We start from the raw sequence: 20,370 nt of genomic DNA on the forward strand, positions 1-20,370 counted from the left end.
AGTGAAAACAATGCTAATGAGGCAATACAAGAAGCCAGGTCAGCACAGAGGACTGAGGGCACACCACTCCCAATCACTCAGAATTAGAGAACGGGATTGTAAGACCAGCTCCAAATGGCACTGGAAACCAACAAGGTGTACTAGTAACAGGTGAGAAATTGTTAGAAATTCCTGGGGAATAAAACATAAATAACGTATTTCATAATGGCACAGATTTTAGCCTAAGAACAGCATAAAACAACACTGCTGGCAAGGAAAAGATAAATCTACAAAAAGCAAACAGACAACCAAGTAACCTCAGTGTGAAAATTAGAAAGGGTAGGATGGGGCCCTAGCGGAACAGCTGCAATAATTTATCATAAAATGTTTTGTCAATGGAGAGGCCAGACAGACCTCCCAAAAGCTCCCTTTACACTGAACAGCAGGCAGCAGCTACAAGCACTCTGGGTCCAGTGAACCACCTGCCATGGGTAGTAGTCTGGGATCAGAACTAAAACAGACCTCAGTATCAGGTTACTCTGGGCCACCATGAAAGACATGAAAGGGAGAATAATGGGAAAACATCAGTTTTGTCTTGGATAGCAAGAAATGAAATCATTTACCACTTCTCCCTTTGGTGTATGCTTGCATGTGTGTGTGTGTGTGTGTGTGTGTGTGTGTGTGCGCGCGCATGTGCACATGCACACATGAGCATGCATACTCACCCATATATACAGTGAAACTAACTCCCATTCACACAACGTTCACATACCTTACTCACTTACACAGTACCCGAAATCAGCCTTCTTATTCGATAAAGAGTCCTTTGGGTAAATATCTATATCATGGCAGAGAAATCATACAGCAATGACATATCCTAAGTAATTAATTAGTCAATCTAGTCCATTAATAAATATAAGTCAATCACTAAGAACCATCAGGCACCGGAGAAAATCAATGTTAGGAAAAAGTCACTCGTGGAGAAAAAAAAAAAAACATTCTAAAAAGGTACCGTGATAAACATTCTGTGAAAAAGAATTGAGAAAAGGGAAAAGGCTTAAAATGAATTAATTTCAGAAATATTTGAGAAAATATTGCAACCATAAGTCAGGAGTAACTATAAAAATAAAGGGAAGTGAGTGAAAAAGGAGTTCTTGTCAATTAGCAGTATGACTACTGAATTAAAAAATCAATAGAGGCTACATTATAACCACTCATGGCTAAAAGGAGAATCAGGGATTTACAAAATGACATAGACAAAATCTACTAGCATACAGAACAGAAAAAAAAGACAAGGAAATATAACAATTTAAGAAATATAGAAGTTTAATATAGAGGCAATAAAAGGAAGAATAGAGAAAATGGAAATGATGAAATAATTAAAGAAATTCTGGGAAGAGAATGGTCATAACTGAAAGAAAAGTAATGTTTTTCAGAAACAAAAAGCTGAGCGCTGATCATGATGAAAAAAAAAAAGATTTCATATCCTAATGGCAGTTCAGGTTTCTAACACTAAAGATAAATTTAAGGGGCACCTGGGTGGCTCAATCAGTTGACAGGCCATGATCTCAGGATTCATGAGTCTGAGCCCCGCAAAGTGTTCTCTGCTGTCCGCACAGATCCTCTGTCCCCCTTCTTCTCTGCCCCTCCCCTGCTTGCACGCATACATGTACATGCTCTCTCTCAAAAATAAAAACAAAACATCAAAAAAAAGATAAATGCAAAAGGCTTCCAGAAATGCAAAAATGAAAGGATACAAAATAAGATGTAGAGAGAAATCAAACTTCTCAACATTAGCACTATATGAAAAAGCAAACATTAATATTTAAAAATTTCTGAAAAATTAATTTAGGGCCTAGCACTTTGATACTCACCAATTTAGGATTTAAGTTTTTATTTTTTTAAATTCTTTTTTTAATGTTTGTTTGTTTATTTATTTATTTATTTATTTATTTTATAGTGAATATAACTTATTGTCAAATTGGTTTCCATATAACACCCAGTGCCCATTCCAACAGGTTCCCTCCTCAATGTAGGGTTTAAGTTTTTAGGTATGAAAATTTAGTATCCAGAGAGATTTCTTGCCAGATTCGCTCAAAGGATAAAAGGTACAATCTGCTAAGAAGCTGTAACAGTTTGTAATACGTACGATTATGCGAATTAATATTTTTACTGTTCTCTGTAGTCATTCTGCTATGTTAGCCCTCACCATCCTCCTGGGAGAAAGAATGGTACTCCCTTTCTCATTCTATAAACTGCTCAGTAGTTCAGAGCAGGGCCTGGAATAAAACTTTAATGTCCTCTTCCGTCTTACTGCTAGATTTCTTCGATTGTTCGGCACCACAGTTGCCCCTTGATTCACCTTTAAAAGGTGATAAGACCTTCCAGGAATTGAAATAAAAAAAAATAGTGAAAAAAGGGAAAAGAAACAAAATAAGCCTAGACAATCACGGGAGCCCATGGTTAGGATGGTGTGTTAAGTGTGGCAAGTAAGACTTCAAATAAGCCTCTCTTACGTGCTGCCTTGACACCTGGTAAAAGCAGAAGGGCCATAAATGGTCTAAGTACAAGCCTCCGTCCCACTCTGCTCCCTTATATAAGGTCCCCTAGCAGAACAATGCTCCTTATCCAGGAGGCCAGACACAATTCCTGCTTATCCTTCAGTAGTGGCTTTCAGTTCCCCATCAGCCTGTGGAATTATTCAAACAAGCCAATCACATCCTCCCATGGGAACCAAGGGGAGCCGTGCTCTCTTGATACTATACAGCCTGCTTGCTACAACCCTTGGTTATTCACTCTGTTCCCAAGTGCACCCCACATGTAGCTCTGTGTGGTGTCTGGTGTCCTCCTAACCCAAGCTGTGAGAACATGTGACAATAAATTGCTGTTGACCTTCTCTGTCCATTGTCAGGTGTCAAGCCACCCCTATAACCCTAGGGTGGGAATCCCTCCCTTACCTACAGGGTAAAGAGGAGGCGATTAAAAGAGAAGATAGAGTCAGCTAGGGTGAAACCTCATAGAAATCCATCATTTGAAAACACTAGTGTCTATTCTACATGCCCCTCCTCTGGTGGTCTGAGGAGTCAGGGGCAGACAGAGAGGAATCACAACTCAGATCAAGTGTCCTGGTTGGAAGTAAGGTATGTAAAACTCCCTGTAATTCAGGAACAATCTAAAACCTGAGGACACTTGCTGCCAGCTCAACAGAAAAAGTAAAGACTTCTGACTAAACGGAGTTAACACTTCTATGAGAAATATAATGAAATTGGAGGGAAAAACAATTAGAGACAAAATCTACAAAATGGGATTGCTCCCAGCTCCAGCTAACCACATTCCTCCTCCAGAACTTGACCTACCCTCAGGCAACAGAGGAGCAGCCAGAACATTGGGCCACATCCAAATCCTTAAGCAGCATTTGCAAGCGACAAAGGGCTAGCCTGTATTAGGACAATTTTTTGAGATCCAGACAGAATGTCCTACATAAAGTATGTATAAAATGAAAATAAACTGTACAGAAACTAAAGATCATCATCAGCATCATTATTCATCAGATCAAAAATGGTACAAGGGTCATTCTTAAAACAGCAAAAGAATCCCTCTTCCTCTACTAGGAAGGAAAAAAAAAAGTAGAGCTAAAGAGAAGGAAACATGAGTCATACCAGAGGAAAGTCTCTCACCATAAATTTCTGCTGCCATGAGTCCAAGTGGAGGCAGATGTCAATAACTCCACGTCTTTCTACGTCTCCTACTCTGGGCATCTCACTTCAGTAAGATGACCTAGGCCTTAGGCCAAATGGTACAGATGATGGCACAGGCCTTCCACTGAGATCACTTCATTGGCAGTGATGAGCTCAAGTTAGCCCTTTTTGAAACTTTGTACTAAGATAGACAAGGTGGGCTCCAATGAAAGGTGTTTACCTCCTGTGCTAGATAGTGCACTTTCCCCACCTCCTGTTACACATTGAAGATGTTACGGTGCTGTCCCCCAACAAAATATCTACCTGTAGAAAATAACTGAAACGTCAAGTATTTCATATGTAGAGAACTAAATTAATATTGACAGATACATGGAGAGTAGCAGAAGGTCTTCCACTACGTGTTCAGCAAAAAGAACCAAAGTTTAGCTGATGACCCTGCTGACATTTTGACTTCTGGCTGGGGCTGGAACTGCAGCTGTGGTTTTGTTACTCGAGGTGCAGACAAGCCACGGAGTTATTTGTGGATTTAACTATTTAATTATTCATTCCTGAATTTAAGAGTCTTTGTTTCCTTCTTTGTGAGAAGGCAAGTAGGCATTTTGCTCAAGTTCTCCCGACTGCCTTGAAATAATTACTTTTTCTAACCTCCTTACTTTCAAGTCCCCTTGCTTTATCTTATCAGTTGACCATTTCTGCAGGGAATTGCTGATATCACTTCTTCATCCAGGATCATTTCCAAAAGAGGAGCTGGGATACAACAAAAATCATCTGGCTATTGAGAAAAATGAAAGTGCATTTTTATTCAGGTATCTTCTCCCCAGTGTCATTGTGCATTCAGTCATGAGCTCTGCATGACATGTGTCCATTCACACAGACGTGTGGGGACATCCATAGATTTGCCTGCTGTGCACTGATCACCGCATGTAGCCATCCATCAGCCAACACTGAGAGCCCACTACATTCGGGGCACAATGACAGACACTCTGGTCTCTGTGGAGTATATTGTCAGCTGTTTACTCCAAATCCAGTCACCTGCCTTCCTTAACAGGATCCTGATTTTTTTTTTTCTTTTTCAGGGACTTTTGTGTCCAACTAAAAAAGGTCAATTTCTTAGGCTCTTTTGAAGCTAAGGATGATCATAAAACATTTCCGGGCAATGAAAGGTACTGGAATTCTACAGAGTAAGATTTCCAGGACACTAAGGTTGGGGAGACATAGTAAGATGGTACAAGTTCCAGGACCATGGATATAGTGCTAGAAGTAGCCGGGCCAACTTGTAAGCAGAAGGATGAAGGTTGCATATGAATGACAAAATAGGAAGACAGGAGGAAGATGGATCCATGCTACTGCAAAGGAACACCTACCTTACCTTCTTAAAGAGAGAAAAATACACCTGTATTTGTACAACTCATGATTTCTTGGGTTTTCTGTTACATGTAGTAACAGAAATGTATATACAGGTGATATAATCAAGTTTTTAAAAACAGGGTGCATGACTATATTTACACAATTATGTCAGTCCCACCTCTGACTAGTTGTTTATCAATTATGAAATTGGAAATAAATTAGGCTGACTATTTTACTCAATTAAATGTGTTACTGAAAGGAACGTTTGATTCACATCTTCTAAATATTAGAAACAAATATATTTGGGTCCCAGAATTCTGCTCATGATGAACAGTACTGCAGATCCTGTCACATACATCCAGAGGCTGATTTAGTATTTGTGATTTAGTGCATAATAGCTCTACTAACACAGGGGTTAAATATTTTATTCCTTTACAGTTAGAATTCCACTGAAAACTTTATTTATTGGATATTTAATTAAATCATAAAATTTTATTTGGGCCCATAGAAATAGTCATTTTTCACCTTGCTTGTTCATATTTCCTAAGTTTCCAGTAAAGATTATGTACTATTTTTATAATAAGGAAAAACAAATTTTTTGGAAGGAACAAATATTACTGAAGAATCAGCACAGAACTGGGTCAAGATAGCAAAATGAACATACTGCTTTCTCCTCCCCCCACAAATCACTCAAAGTGTCAAAAGAGATACCTTTTTCAAAGAGGAGATCTAGAAACCACTAAACATTTCCATTAGCAGAACAGAAATTGTTGGATGTTCCTGGAAGATAAAAAGCAAGCAAGAATGGCTTGATAAGGGTAGAGGGAAACCTCGGCCTGAAAAAAGTTACAAGAGAAAAACATATAGAAGATAAACACTCATCTAGAAAAAAAACACATAATCAACATTGAGAATAAAGAGAGCAGTAAGGCATCCCCAATTCAGAGGCCAATGGCCAAAGTGACCGAAGAATGTTTTTCTGAACAAAGCAGCCAGGAGAGCTTCCCTCCCTCTAACACTGAACAGCGGGCAGCAGCTAAATGCGATTCCAGGATAAAACCCAACAAGTGTCCTCTTGTTGACAACATGACCACTTGCTTTGGCAGGGCGGGGTCGGGGGGGGGGGGTGTGTCCTGGTATAGTGGTCCTGGACAGAAAGTTAAATTGCCCTTCATTGGGGCCTTCTGAAAGAACACAGGAGTATAAAAAGGCAAGTTAAGCTTGCCTGAAAAGCAAAAAAAAAAAAAAAAAAAAAAAAAAAAAAAAAAAAAATGTAATTCTTTAAGATTATCATTACTTTTGCATTGATACTATATTTGTGTGTCTTTAAAGTGAAGTGTGACAGCTGACTGACACATTTCACCACTCACACAGGTCCAGACTGTTATCCACTAGGAGAGTTTTAGGGAGAAAATAAGTCTACGTAACTGCATAGGAAATATACAGTCATTACCTATACTCATCAATCAATCAATCAATCAATCAACCTAGCCCTGCATTAATAGGAATTAACACCCAAATATCCAAAATCAACTGAACAATAGTAATGTAATGATGCCAAAAGTAAGCAGATGACCCTGAAGAAAACAGTAATTCAAGGAAAAGAAGACCACCTTGGAATTTTTGGAATTTAAGGTTTAGGGCTATTGCAGCCAAGAAACAAGAACAGATCACTAAAATAAAGAGGAAGTCAGGGGAAAGGAGATGCCTCAGCAAATTAACAATACAGCTGTTAATTTTTTTTTAATTAATGAAAGGCAGAAGTATTGATACCACCATGAATATACGATGGTATTATGGTATTACAGTCAGTTACGGATATAAAAAAATGAAGTGGAAAGGACAGCCACAGATACACACAAAACCAAGCCCGGAATAACAAGAGAACATTTAAGAGATACTGAGGTTCAATCCAAACAATGCAACAATCATCTAACGGGAGTTCCAGAAGGAGATAAGTGACAAAAGGAAGGGAATAAATACTGGTTTTAAATGTTAGAAGGCAATATGCAGAACCTGAAGAATGAATGAGCTCTCATATTGAAAGAGCTCTTTTAGCGGTGACTAGGATGAATGTTTTCAAAAGGTAAAACTGGTGAAATTGCAAGGTTCCGACAATAAACATAAAGTTCAAAAAACTTCCACATTTGTATATAAAGGAACTCATTCCTCATGGCTGGAGATACTGTGCTTCCCACAGACCAACAGTACACGAGAGAAGATAATGAACGAGTAGCTCCAAAATTCTGGAGGCAAATTATTCTGAGCATGGGATTCAGTGTGCAAAATACATTAAGAAAAGAGGAGTGTAATCTACATATCTATCTTTTAAATTTCTGAATTTATATCTTCACTAGGTAAGTACACGGGGTCAGATTCACATGCCTAAGATAAATGCAAAATTACCTTATGACACTTATAATGTTAAATCTTCGTTAAGAAAATGAAATGGAAACTTTAGGTGATTTTCTATTAATGTACGTAAATGATGACAAAGAAAGAAACAGCGTAGGAGAGGACATGTGGTGGTGGGGGGGGGGGGAGACAGAGAGAGAGAGAGGCCTATAGAGACAGGGGAAGTGAAGGAGGGGGAGACATTGAGAGAGACAGACCAGGGCTGACAGATACTTTGGGCAAGAGAAGGAGGGAGGGATGAATTGGTATTTATGCTGTCAAATTCAGATAGGAAATTTTAAAAGTTTAGGTACTTTTCTAAGAAACTTCCAAGTCTACTTGCAGAAGCAGATGCTGATTTTTTTTTTTTTTTTTTTAGGAAGAAAGTCTGTGAAGATGTTTATTAGGCCTGATAGACCTGTAAACTTACCATATTTTTTTTAAAACGCTAGATTTATGTATTTTTTATGAAGAACAATCTGAATTTTGTAATGCCAGGCTTTCACTGACTTCCAGGTGCTGCGCTTCTATGGACAGCACAAAGACCTCTGCTCCCTAGAATGTATGGATTTCTTTTCAACCACTCTCCCTGTTGCACACCCATTCTCTATTCACTTCAGAACTGGGGCTTCAGCAGCAAGACTGGAAGGGAGAAGAGGAAGGTGGGCAGGGGGAAGAGCCCCGGGGGAGCATTCCCTTTATTTACCACAAATATGGTCCTTTCTCTGTCTTTGCTGGAGTTAAACACCGGTTTCCTGCACCTGCACGTTATGGAGAAGTAACAGATCTTTCGTTTCTTTTTGTACTTAAAGCCCCAATGAGTAAGTGTCCACTTTATACTTCCCTTTAGGGTCTGTGGGAAGACCACTGTTTCTATGCATCTAGGAGTCCTAAGTTTTTGGAAACCTAAAGACACACTGAATGCACTTTCTTCAGTACCTGCAGGATTCGGAGAAGCTATAGTTAGTTAACTGTTTTGCAATTTGCTAGGGAAGAGCAAAAATCTTAGCCTGAAGTAGTTGGAAACAGAAATAAGAAAGGATGCATGTAGGTCAAGTTGTTAGGATTCTCTGAAGACGATCTGGGACATACATGTGAAATGACTTAGGGAATTTAAACCAGCAGGGTAAACCTTTTCTTTCATAGGCACCTTGGCCAGGACTCACATGGCTGAAGCCCTTGCTTCAAGTTGTGGGTGTTACCTTGACTCAACTACAGCAACAGAAAATATCACTTCCAAAAAGGTACGGGTTTCAGCTAGACTGAAAGTTCGATCAGCACAGAACTCAAAATGCACTGCCTCAGGTATATAATTATGTACAACAGAAGATTCTAGAACTGTACTGCTCAGTACATTAGCTGCAAGCCATCTGTGATGATTTAGATTTAAATTAATTAAGATTAAACAAAATTAAAATTTCAGTTCCTTACACTAGCTACACATTGGACACACTCTAGCTACCCATATTGGACAGCACAGAATTAGATCATTTATTTCCATCACTAGAAAGTTCTCAAGGACACTGCTATTCTAGGGCATTATTAACACAAATGCAAAGGTTAACCTGGAAATGTGAGCTACCCTGGCAACTACCCAGTGTGATGAATATATCTAAGAGAAGACTGGACTTACAGAAAACCTAAAGTAACTCAAAGTGGAGGGTGCCTTCAACCAAGCCTCCTACCCAAATATCCTTGAAGTTTTAATTTATGTCATTATTGATATTACAATTAAACAGATAAGAAATGTAAATCAGAGTGATTAACTAACTTGCCCCAGGCAACTCTCTGTAACTGCAGAATATCCAGTTTTTTTTCTACAGACTAATTATCCCCCAAATTTGAGAATCCTATTTGCATAGAGCCTAATATAGGATCTTGCACAGAGAATGTATCCAGTAAGTATTTGTTGCATCAATAATGCAGTTATTGATTTCAGTGATGCAATGAGTGAATAAATAAATGAGTGGTAAGGCAGAGCTAGCAGCAAAACCGTCCTAGCAATAGGAGAACATGACTAACACCATCAGAAGTAAAATTTGTGGCCATGGAATTGCTAAGAGTAAGCTGGAATTTCAACTAGCCATTTCTCAGAAAACATGTGATGCTTCCCTTATGGTTTTTTGAATCACTCTCTTGCCCACTTAATTAATGTTGGCATCTTTCACTTTTTACCATTTTAATTTGAACATAAAGGCTACCCTACTCACTCTCCCACTCCAACCTCCATTTAAAATTAACTACCTGAACTTGCTTAGAATACTTTGGGCCCACTTCTCTGGGGCTCCTTTGCCTGTCCACAGAATTTCCATTCAGTGTTAGATTTAAGTAAAGGCTCTGTGTATCCCATCTATAAAGATTTGCTCCATTACCAAGTAAGATATTCTCCAACTCAACCAAGAAAGAATAAAAAAGTGTTGAGGGAGGCTGCTGTAGGAGAAGGAATGATCGCTTAAGTTTCAAAGTTGTAAAATTTGCACTCTTCTGTCTGCTTTAGTTTTCTCTAAAAGAGAATGGCCAACTTTTTCTAATATTTTTTTTCACGTTCTCCCCATCGCTCCTAAATCAAAGCAAAACTTTTGAGCCAAGTTCATTACTTACAGGAGATTCGCTGACTCCAAAGATGTCTCTGACATCCCTAACAGATTGCTTGTTCTTTTTTCTCATGGTTTGAGTGTAAGTATTGTATCTCTTTTTCACTGCAGCTGCTTGGGTTCGAGTCAGCGTAGAGAGCAAGGCTTTGCCATCCTCCTCTTCATTACCCGAGATCAAGGTTGATAAACCCACATCTTGCAACCACTCTGCTTCGAGTTCTCCTTCTGTCAAATAACATTACCAAGGAAAGGTCAGAACATTCTCCATTTAATTAGATGGCATGTATATCTATAGGCCTGTGCATATCAGTGAATAAATAGTAAACACTATATTAAGACCAATCTTGGACCCTGAGGGCAAGTTAGGTGAAATAAATCAGACAAAGACAAACACCATATGATACCACTTCTATGTGAAATCTTTAAAACACACACACACACACACACACACACACACACACACACACACGCAAGCTCACAGATACAGAGGTAGGTGAAATGAGTGAAGGGAGCAAAAGGTACAAACTCCCAGTTATAAAATAAAAAAGTCATGAGGATGTCATGTACAGCATGGTGACAATAATAGTTAATAATACTGTACTGCATATTTGAAAGTTGCTAAGACAGATCTTAAACATTGTCATTGTAAGAAAAAAAAATTCTGTAACTATGGTGATGGATATAAACAAGACTTATTGTGGTGATCACTCTGCAATGTATACAGATATCAAATCATTATGTTGTACACCTGAAACTAATGTTATATGTCGACTATACCTCAATTAAAAAAAAAACACCATCCTTTTTTCCAGGGTAATTGTGGGAAAGGCCTACAGGAATTAATGAAAAGTCTGTATGACATTTTTTAAGTAAGTCAAATTTTAAAGTATTTTCTGAGAGAGTAAGGTTAATTGGCCTATTTAGTAAGGTAATTTTCCTTGCCAGAAAGTTAAATCTAAGCCATATCTGGACTTCCAATTTCAAACAATGATAAAATTATAAAAACTAAAACCATAATAGAATAAGAATGGCTTAGTGGGGTAGGAAAAGGTTTTTCAATCACTCAAATGCTGGTTCAAATCCCAATGACACCATTTACTAGGCAAACAGCTTTGGAAAGTTTTTAGATATCTCTAGGCTTCTGTTTTGTTGGCAAAATGGAGGTAACAAGATGTACTAGGTGGCTATGATGATTGTTGTATCAATTTATTCATGATAGATGGCAAAGAATCTGGAACAGAGCATGAATTCAATAGATACTCATTCTCTTTTCTACATAGTCTGAACATTAGGTAAGTAATCTTTCCTTTTTTTCAGAAGTCAATTAAAAAGTTTAAAATTCATCATAATGACGGTTAACTGATATTGAAAATTACATGTGCAGAAATAAAAAAAATTAAGAATAACAACATCATGGAACAGAAAATCCACTACAGATACATTTCCGGGAACTATGCTAAACAGGCATTACCTGAATTGAGATTTGTTTAAAGAGCAGATCAAACTGATTTGCAAATAGCCTGTCAAATCATCAGTCTAAGAGGCTTGGACCCTGCTCACATTATTGTATCACATAAACAAAGCCTTCTAAATGCACTTTACAGGAACTTCTCAGCGAGGCAATTTTTTTTTTTTTTTTTTTTTGGTTATTTTGTGTGTGTGTGTGTGTGTGTGTGTGTGTGTGTATGTTTATTCATTTGCTTTATAAGTTATCCCTTTAACAGAAAATGCAAAGGTAAACATAAACTTAGCAGCTCTGATCCAAAATAATAAACATTTTAAATTAGTCAGTTATGACTTGGAAATTGTCTTTTACTTAGGCCACAGATAAGATTTTCATTTTTTTAAGACAAAATTTACAAATATAGTTCAATATGAAAGTTTTAGAATTTGGATTTTTTCCCCTCCAACTCTGTAAGCAGTAATGAAAGAGTAGATGGAAGGAGTTAGAATTAACAGACACTGGGGTGAAGATGATCTAAATCCTTGGACTCAGACTACAGAATCTGCAGAACATATATTTTCCACAGGAAAGAAATGTCTTCGAAATCAATATTACTCCTGTAACATTGCTGAATTATGGAATCACAATCCTGTGCTCATTCCTCCAGTTACCAAATGTATAACTTTCACATAGAATACTCCTTTGAATTTCAGCTACATCTATCTATTCAACTACCTACTCAACAGTTACTTGACTCTATCAGTCGCACACCACACTCAACAAGTTCAAACCTGAACACATATTCTTCGTTCCCAACTCTAGGCCTCTTTCAGTATTCCACATTTCAGTAAGTGAAACCCACCGTCCATCTAATTTAGCAAAGTAACTAACCTAGGGCATGTTGTTGACATCTCCCTCCTTTACACACAAATCCAATATGTCACCAAGTCCTTTTTTTTAATATTTATTTATTTTTGAGAGAGAAAGCGCAAGCAGGGGAAGGGCAGAGAGAGGAGGGGGACAGAGTGGGTTCTGCTCTGAGCACAGAGAGCCCAATATGGGGCTTGAACTCACAAACCTTGACCCGAGCCAAAGTCGGATGCTCAACCAAACGAGCCACCCAGGCATTCCTATAATCAAGTCCTTTTGATATTAATTCCTTATTATTTCTCAAAAATTTCCACTTTTATTTGTCTTCTGCTCTGACCTTGGCCCAAACTACCATCATCTCTCACCTGAACTACTGCAGTTGCCTCCCAGTTTTTCTTCCCATTCTTGATTCACCCCTCCAATCCATGATCCATATTGTAACTAAATCAGACCTTTCCAAATGCAAATAGAAGCCCTTTCCTGAAAGGTCACAGTTCTTCCTTGCTCTTGGGATTAAGAATAAAACACTTGGGCCGCCTGGGTGGCTCAGTCAGTTAAGCATCTGACACTTAATCTCAGCTCCTGTCTTGATCTCAGGGTTGTGAGTTCAAGCCCTGCACTGGGCTCCGCACAGGGAGTGAAGCCTACCTTTAAAAAAATAAAAAAATAAGCAAAATAAATAAAATCCTTCACATGGCCCACAGGACATGAAGCTGTTGGCCTTTCCGGCCACAGCGTGTACCATGCTCTCTTCATTCTCCCCTCACTGACAGTACTTGTCTATGTTTGGTTCCTCAAAAGCCCCAAAAAGCCCCATTATATATTTTGTTACAAGGCCTTTGGACATGCCAACCCTTCTATTTGGACTCCTAATAATTGTCCATTCAATCTTTTAGATCTCAATTTATATATTTCTTTCTCAATGAAGTCTTTTTTTCCTGAATCCTTCAATTAGTCGGGCCCACTGTTACCCATCCTAATCCTGCTGTGTGTCTTTTTCTTCAGATAACTTTTCTCCCAACAGACATCTAGTTATATCATTTCATTAGTTATTTTTTTCCTCCTAGGTTATAAGCTCCATTAGAGCAGGGCATTTCTGCCTTTGTTTATAACTCTAACACCAACATTTTGCAATGCCTGTGAGAAGCAGGTACATATATTTGTTGAATTAATTAAATCCCAGTTGAAATATTTAATTATTCTAAGTGAGAAAATGAAGAATGCAAAACATCAACTTTCAAAACTGAATGTAGCTGTCACACATACCATTCTGTACTAAAAATCCACCTAGTTAGTAACTTTGTTAGAGAAAGATACCAAAAAGGGAATAAAATTTTCTAGTAAAATAGAGTAGCTCATAGAGAAATAACAGTTCTGCGTATAACAGTTATGAACTCTGAACTAAGTACATAAAATAACTATTTGAGGGTAATGGAGAAGAACCAAGTGTAGGCAGAAACTGAAAAATAATTAAATTTTGATACAAGAAAATGTACTGTGTGAGATTTGTATCTATACAACTTTTCAACTGAGTCCTTTCCCAATCCCTACATTACACCAGGGGTAGAACACAACTGAAAACCACAGTCTTATTTATTTGAAGAGTCAGGGGATGCAATAAGGGATTATTACTAGGACGGCTGGAAAGTGAGGGGCACATTCCTGTTAGGAGGGAGCCACACAGGACAGAGCTCCAAAATCTGCACAAACTCTAATCAAATCCTTAACTAAACATTAAACCAAAAAGGCATATTGAGACTCCAGCATCCTATTGAAAAACAGCAGCCAAAAGGGCTAAAATAAATGAGCAAGGTTACAGAGAGTGCATAGAGCAGAAAAGATGGTGTTGTGAGGATGAGTCCAATCTATGAAAATTGCTATAAAATTAACTCTCTTTAGATGAAGATAATGGGATACAGAGTCTCTGAAAGATATCAACAATGTTATAATATTACATTCTCAATGATGTTACAATAGGTAGGATATAATAAAAAGGAAAACAAAAAAAAAACAGACTAATTTGTCAAGAGAAAAGGTCATCAATAAAAAGTGACTCTGAGAGGACTCTGAAGTTGGACAAGGACTTTAAGGAAAAAATTATCATGAGGGAATAATTAATTCCAGCAAAGAAATGAAAAAAAAAATGAAACTAAAAAAATCTAAAATTCAAATTATAAAATTAAAACATATTAAATTTTAAAAATTGCTGTAAAGGCTTAATGGTGTATTAGAGACTTTAAAAGAAAGAACTGGTAAACTTGAAGATGAAATCAGTAGAAATTATTCAATCTGAAAGAGAGAAAAATATTTTAAAATATTTAAAACAGAGACCAAGGGACCTATTGGGAATGGTTAAGTATTATAATATATGTATACTTTGAGTTTCAGAAAAGAGAGAGAGTAGTGAAGAAAAAAACATATTTGAAGAAATAATATCCAAAGTTTCCAAAATTTGTTGAAAAACCAGTTAGCTTAACTAATACAAAGTAGGTCAAATACAATAGAAAACTGCACTTAGGCATCCTAAAGAGAACCTGCTGAAAACCAAAGAGAGAAAATTTGAAAGCAGTCAAAGAGAACATATTACATATAGGGAAGGAACAATATGAAGGCACTGAGCCCTTATTAGAAGCAGTGAAGATCAGAACATAGTAAGATGATGTTTAAAAAATCCTGAATGAAAATAAAAACCTGTCAACCAATAATTATATGTCTAGCAAAAATATCCTTCAAGAACAAAGGTAAAATAGTCATTATCACATGAATGAAAACTAAGAAATGTATCACCAGCAAACTTGCTCTGTAATATATGCTAAAGGAAGCTCTTTAGGGTAAAGGGAAAAGATGTCAGACGGATACTGGATATACAAAAAAGAAGTAGTGGAGGGGCACCTGAGTGGCTCAGTCAGTTAAGCACCTGACTTCAGCTTATGGTTCGGGAATCTGAGCCCTGCGTTGGGCTCTGTGCTGACAGCTCAGAGCCTGAGCCTGCTTCAGATTCTGTGTCTCCCTCTCTCTCTGCCCCTCCCCTGCTCTCTCTCTCTCAAAAACAAATAAACATAAAAAAACAAAATAAGAAAAGTAGTGGAAATGTTAAACATTCAGATTTGATTTCTTTAAAAGACATATGGCTACTTCTTCCCTCAAAATTAAGTCTTAAAGCCTAAAGATATTAGTTAGAGCACAGCAAGGCAGTCATTTATGCAGAGGAGCAGGGATGTTAGCCCAAGTGGGATGAGCAGGGCAACTATGAAAAGGAGAGGGGAAATTGATAACATAGAGAGGGATTAATCAAATAAATATATATATGTAAAATAGTGGAAGCCACTGTCTAAGAAGGGAATCACAAATACAGAAGGAAAAGTAGAATTAACCTAGCTGATTTCCAGATCAAATATGGAACACTTTCAATATCAAAACAGATTATAGTAAAAGATAACCCACTAACAAATAACACACTAAATAAACCAGGAGCCCATTCTGATATAAAAAAATAATATGGGGCACCTGGGTGGCTCAGTTGCTTAAGCTTCTGACTTCAGCTCAGGTCATGATCTCATGGTTCGTGAGTCTGAGCCCCACATTGGGCTCTGTGCTGACAACTCAGAGCCTGGAGCCTGCTTCAGATTCTATGTCTCTGTCTCTCTCTGCCCCTCCCCTGCTCATGCTCTGTCTCTGTCTCTCTCAAAAAATAAATAATAAAACATAAAAAAGAAATAATTTGACAGCTTGATATAGAATATTTTTTCCACAAAATATTTATTTTTTATTTTTATTTTTTTAATATGAAATTTATTGTCAAATTGGTTTCCATACAACACCCAGTGCTCATCCCTACAGGTGCCCTCCTCAATACCCATCACCCACCCCCCCCTTCCCTCCCACCCCCTATCTACCCTAAGTTTGTTCTCAGTTTTTAACACTCTCTTATGTTTTGGCTCTCTCCCTCTCTAACTTTTTTTTTTTTTCTCCTTCTCCTCCCCCATGGTCTTCTGTTAAGTTTCTCAGGATCCACATTAAGAGTGAAAACATATGGTGTCTGTCTTTCTCTGTATGACTTATTTCACTTAGCATCACACTCTCCAGTTCCATCCACATTGCTACAAAGGGCCAGATTTCATTCTTTCTCATTGCCACATAGTATTCCATTGTGTATATAAACCACAAGTTCTTTATCCATTCATCAGTTGATGGACATTTAGGCTCTTTCCATAATTTGGCTGTTGTTGAAAGTGCTGCTATAAACATTGGGGTACAAGTGCCCCTATGCATCAGTACTCCTGTATTCCTTGGGTAAATTCCTAGCAGTGCTATTGCTGGGTCATAGGGTAGGTCTATTTTTAATGCTTTGAGGCCTCCACACTGTTTTCCAGAGCGGCTGCACCAGTTTGCATTCCCACCAAGAGGATTCCCGTTTCTCCACATCCTCTTCAGCATCTATAGTCTCCTGATTTGTTCCTTTTAGCCACTCTGACTGGTGTGAGGTGGTATCTGAATGTGGTTTTGATTTCCACAAAATATTTATTGATCACAAAGATGAAAGTAGTAACTTCACAGGGAGAGACCTTGTTAATACCACCTGAAGTGATTCAAGTAGACATCATCATTAATGGGAAAATCAAAACTATATGCCACCTGATAGGATGCAATGAAAATAATACAGACAGCATCATGATCTGCAAAGATGCAGAGCCTGAATCTGAATCATCAGGAAACACCAGACAAATCCAAACAGAGGAATATTCTACAAAATAGCCTATAATCTTCAAAAGCTTCAAGGTCATATATGTATATATGTGTATGTATGTATATACATTATATATATGTGTGTGTGTGTGTGTGTGTGTGTGTGTGTGTGTGTGTGTATATATATATATATATATATATATATAAAATCCCTGAGAAACCATTCTAGATGTAAAGAAACAAAAGAAACATGGCAATGAAGTACAACAAGTGATTCTGAACTGGATTCTTTTGTTATAAAAGATAATATAGGAAATATACCAACATTTAAATGCAGTCAGGATTGGATAACAGTGACGTATCAAAAATAATTTCTTGGGACACCTGGGTGGCTCAGTCGGTTGAGTGACTGACTTTGGCTCAGATCATGATCTCACGGTTCATGGGTTCGAGCCCTGCATTGGACTCTGTGCTGACAGCTCAGAGCCTGGAGCCTGCTTCAAATTCTGTGTCTCCCTCTCTCTCTCTCTGCCCCTTCCCTGCCTGTGCCTGTGCCTCTCTCAAAAGTAAATAAACATTTTAAAAAAATAATAATAATTTCTTCATTTCAGTAGTTATACTGTCACTATATACAGAACAGCTGCGCACACACACACGTGCACGCACACACACACACACACAGACAAATCCATAATCCACAATCATTAGAGTTGGAGATTTTACCAACTTCCTATCCATAACTGACAGAATAGACAAAAGTGTATGTGTATGTGTATATATATTTTACAAAATTAAAACATATAATATACATACATTATATCTTAGATATATTCTATAGATCTAAAAACCTAAGGTACTTGTGAGTAACAGGGGCAGTTGGCAAGTTACTTTCAAATGGTCAAATGGCTCCAGACCAAAAAGAAGGTTATTTAAGTTGTATTTGCAGTTTTTCTATATGTTTTAAATTGTTCCACAATAAAAAAAATGTATGTTCATATAAACAGTGCTGTATTGATGGTGGTACAACATGTGTAGATGTTACACACCTACAACAGTACCAAGCGCTGTTGCCTATAGCAGGAGTTGCATGCACCACCGGAAGCTAAGAGAAAGGAACGGAACAGAGAAGCTGCTGACACCTTGACTTCCAGTCTCCACAACTGCAAGAAAGTAAATTTCTGCTGTTTTAAGCCACGGGGTTTTGGGGTACTTTGTTACAGCAGCCCTAGGAAACGAATACAAACTGCCCAGTAATAAAAGAAGAGGAACTACTGATACACCAGATGAATCTCAAAAACACTATGTTCAGCGAAAGAAGTGATAGAAGCAAAACCCCAGGGCACCTGAGTGGCTCAGTCGGTTGAGTGGCTCAGTCGGTTAAGCGGCTAACTTCGGCTCAGGTCATGATCTCACAGTTTGTGAGTTCGAGCCCCGCGTTGGGCTCTGTGCTGACAGCTCAGAGCCTGGAGCCTGCTTCGGATTCTGTGTCTCCCTCTCTCTCTGCCCCTCCCCTGCTCTCTCTCTGTCTCTCTCTCAAAAATAATAACAAACATTAAAAAAATATATTAAAAAAAAAAGTGAAACCCCAAACTAATCTATGAAACAAGAACATCAGAATCATGGTTGCTTCTGGCCAGAGAACAGAAGTCATGGGAGTGACAAGATTGGGGAAAAGCATGAAGACATTTTCTGAGTTGACTGAAATGTTATCTTTCTTGATTAATGTGAGGCTACAAAGTTAGCATCAGTCAAACATCACTGAATTGTACACTTAAAGTTCGGTGTGCATAGCTCAAGGGGAAAAATCCGTAAATAAATACGAAAGTCTAGTTAATAAGTATGTTTTTTGTAGAAGTTTAGGTTAGCAAACCTGAAAATATTTTCTGTGTACTCTAGGTTTAAGGAAATGTTAGTAGAAACCAGGTGTCTCATTATTGGAGGAGTTATAAATACAGAAAAAAAAAAAGAAGAAGGCAACAACAAATCTTGTGGTGGTGAATTGGAATGGAAGGTTATGAGTATGAACTCATGTTTTTTTAATACAGATAGCTAGCTAGTTTGAAAAAAGGGATGAAGAATAAAAGGTATTTTCCTTCATGTGTCTTGGATGTTGACAGCTCTTCTTGTTAGGACATGTCACTGTTTATAGAAGCCACCATGAGCCAGTCCAACAGATATAAATGAGTGGGAGCTTGTAGCTGATATGCCAAATTCTACTGATTTCATTTGTTAAACTACTACTAGAATGATTTCCATCTGCGAACACAACAAGACATATGAAGAAAGATAGTAAACACACGGGAAGACAGATCCAACACCTTACCATCCACAGGCTTGACCTCAGCTGGTATCTGCTCTTCCTGTGCTCTCATGCTACTCTCTTTAATGCTTTCTATTTCCCGCAAGAAGTCCTCCATGGAGGTGCTGTCTATGGAGGCTTGTGAGTTGGAACGGTTAAATGCAGGCGAATGTAGGGACTCATTGGAGAGCATTCTGTTAATTCTTCGGCAGCGAGGAATAGATTTTCTGAGGAAAGAACAATATCTGTTGTTAATAAAAATTAGTGTCTTTTAATGTTACAAATCATGAAATAAAATTTATGTTTAAAATCAATGGAGAAATAGAGTTAAGTGTGATAGAGAGGGCTTTGAGAGAATAATCTCCACTCAGTGGTGGCCCTTCTTTTTTATTCCCTATAATTCATAATGATTCTCTGGCCATGTAGGAATCACCGTGATAATACTTTTTATAATTTTCACACACTTACAAAGCATGCAGTTACTTGTATTGGCCAAAGCATAGAGTTTAGGGCAATATCTCTGATGAATACAGATGCAAAATCCTCAACAGATTATTAGCAAACTGAATTCAACAATCCATTAAAAAAATCATTCACCACCAAGTAGGATTTATTCCAGAGATTCAAGAGTGGCTCAATATCTGCAAATCAATCACAGGATATATCACATTAGCAAAATAAAGGATATAAACCATATGATCATCTCAATAGATGCAGAAAAAGCATTTGACAAAATTCAACATCCACTCATGATAAAACTTCTCAGAAAAATATAGAGGGAACATAATAATAAAGTCCAGATATGACAAACCCACAGCTAACATCATACTCAATGGTAAAAAGCTGAAAGTTTTCCCACTAAGATCAGGAGCAAACCAGAATGTCCACTCTCATACTTATATTCAATATAGTACTGGAAGTTCTAGCCACAGAAATCAGATAAGAAAAAGATATAAGATGCTTCTAAATTAGTAAGAAAGATGTAAAACTGTCAGTATTTGCAGATGACATGATACTATATATAGAAAACCCCCAAAATACCATGAAAAACTATTAGAA

General features: G+C 37.7%; 1 protein-coding gene and 1 long non-coding RNA gene across 7 annotated transcripts in view; both read right to left on the reverse strand.

Moving 5' to 3' along the window:
* Window positions 1-20,370, reverse strand: part of LOC147575507 (uncharacterized) — a 299,228-nt gene that overhangs the window by 138,686 nt on the left and 140,172 nt on the right. The window lies entirely within an intron of this gene.
* Window positions 1-20,370, reverse strand: part of ARHGAP28 (Rho GTPase activating protein 28) — a 196,520-nt gene that overhangs the window by 69,639 nt on the left and 106,511 nt on the right. For all 6 annotated transcript variants that reach the window (XM_086682497.1, XM_086682496.1, XM_086682498.1 and 3 more), the window contains 2 exons: window positions 19,336-19,538; window positions 10,020-10,237 (listed from right to left, as the gene is read on the reverse strand). In XM_086682497.1, coding sequence (XP_086538623.1) covers window positions 10,020-10,237; window positions 19,336-19,538 — 421 coding nt within the window. The remainder of the gene's footprint in view (window positions 1-10,019; window positions 10,238-19,335; window positions 19,539-20,370) is intronic.

Source organism: Puma concolor, chromosome D3, assembly GCF_028749965.1.
Source record: "Puma concolor isolate L17-30 chromosome D3, mPumCon1.1.hap2, whole genome shotgun sequence".
NCBI lineage: Eukaryota > Metazoa > Chordata > Mammalia > Carnivora > Felidae > Puma > Puma concolor.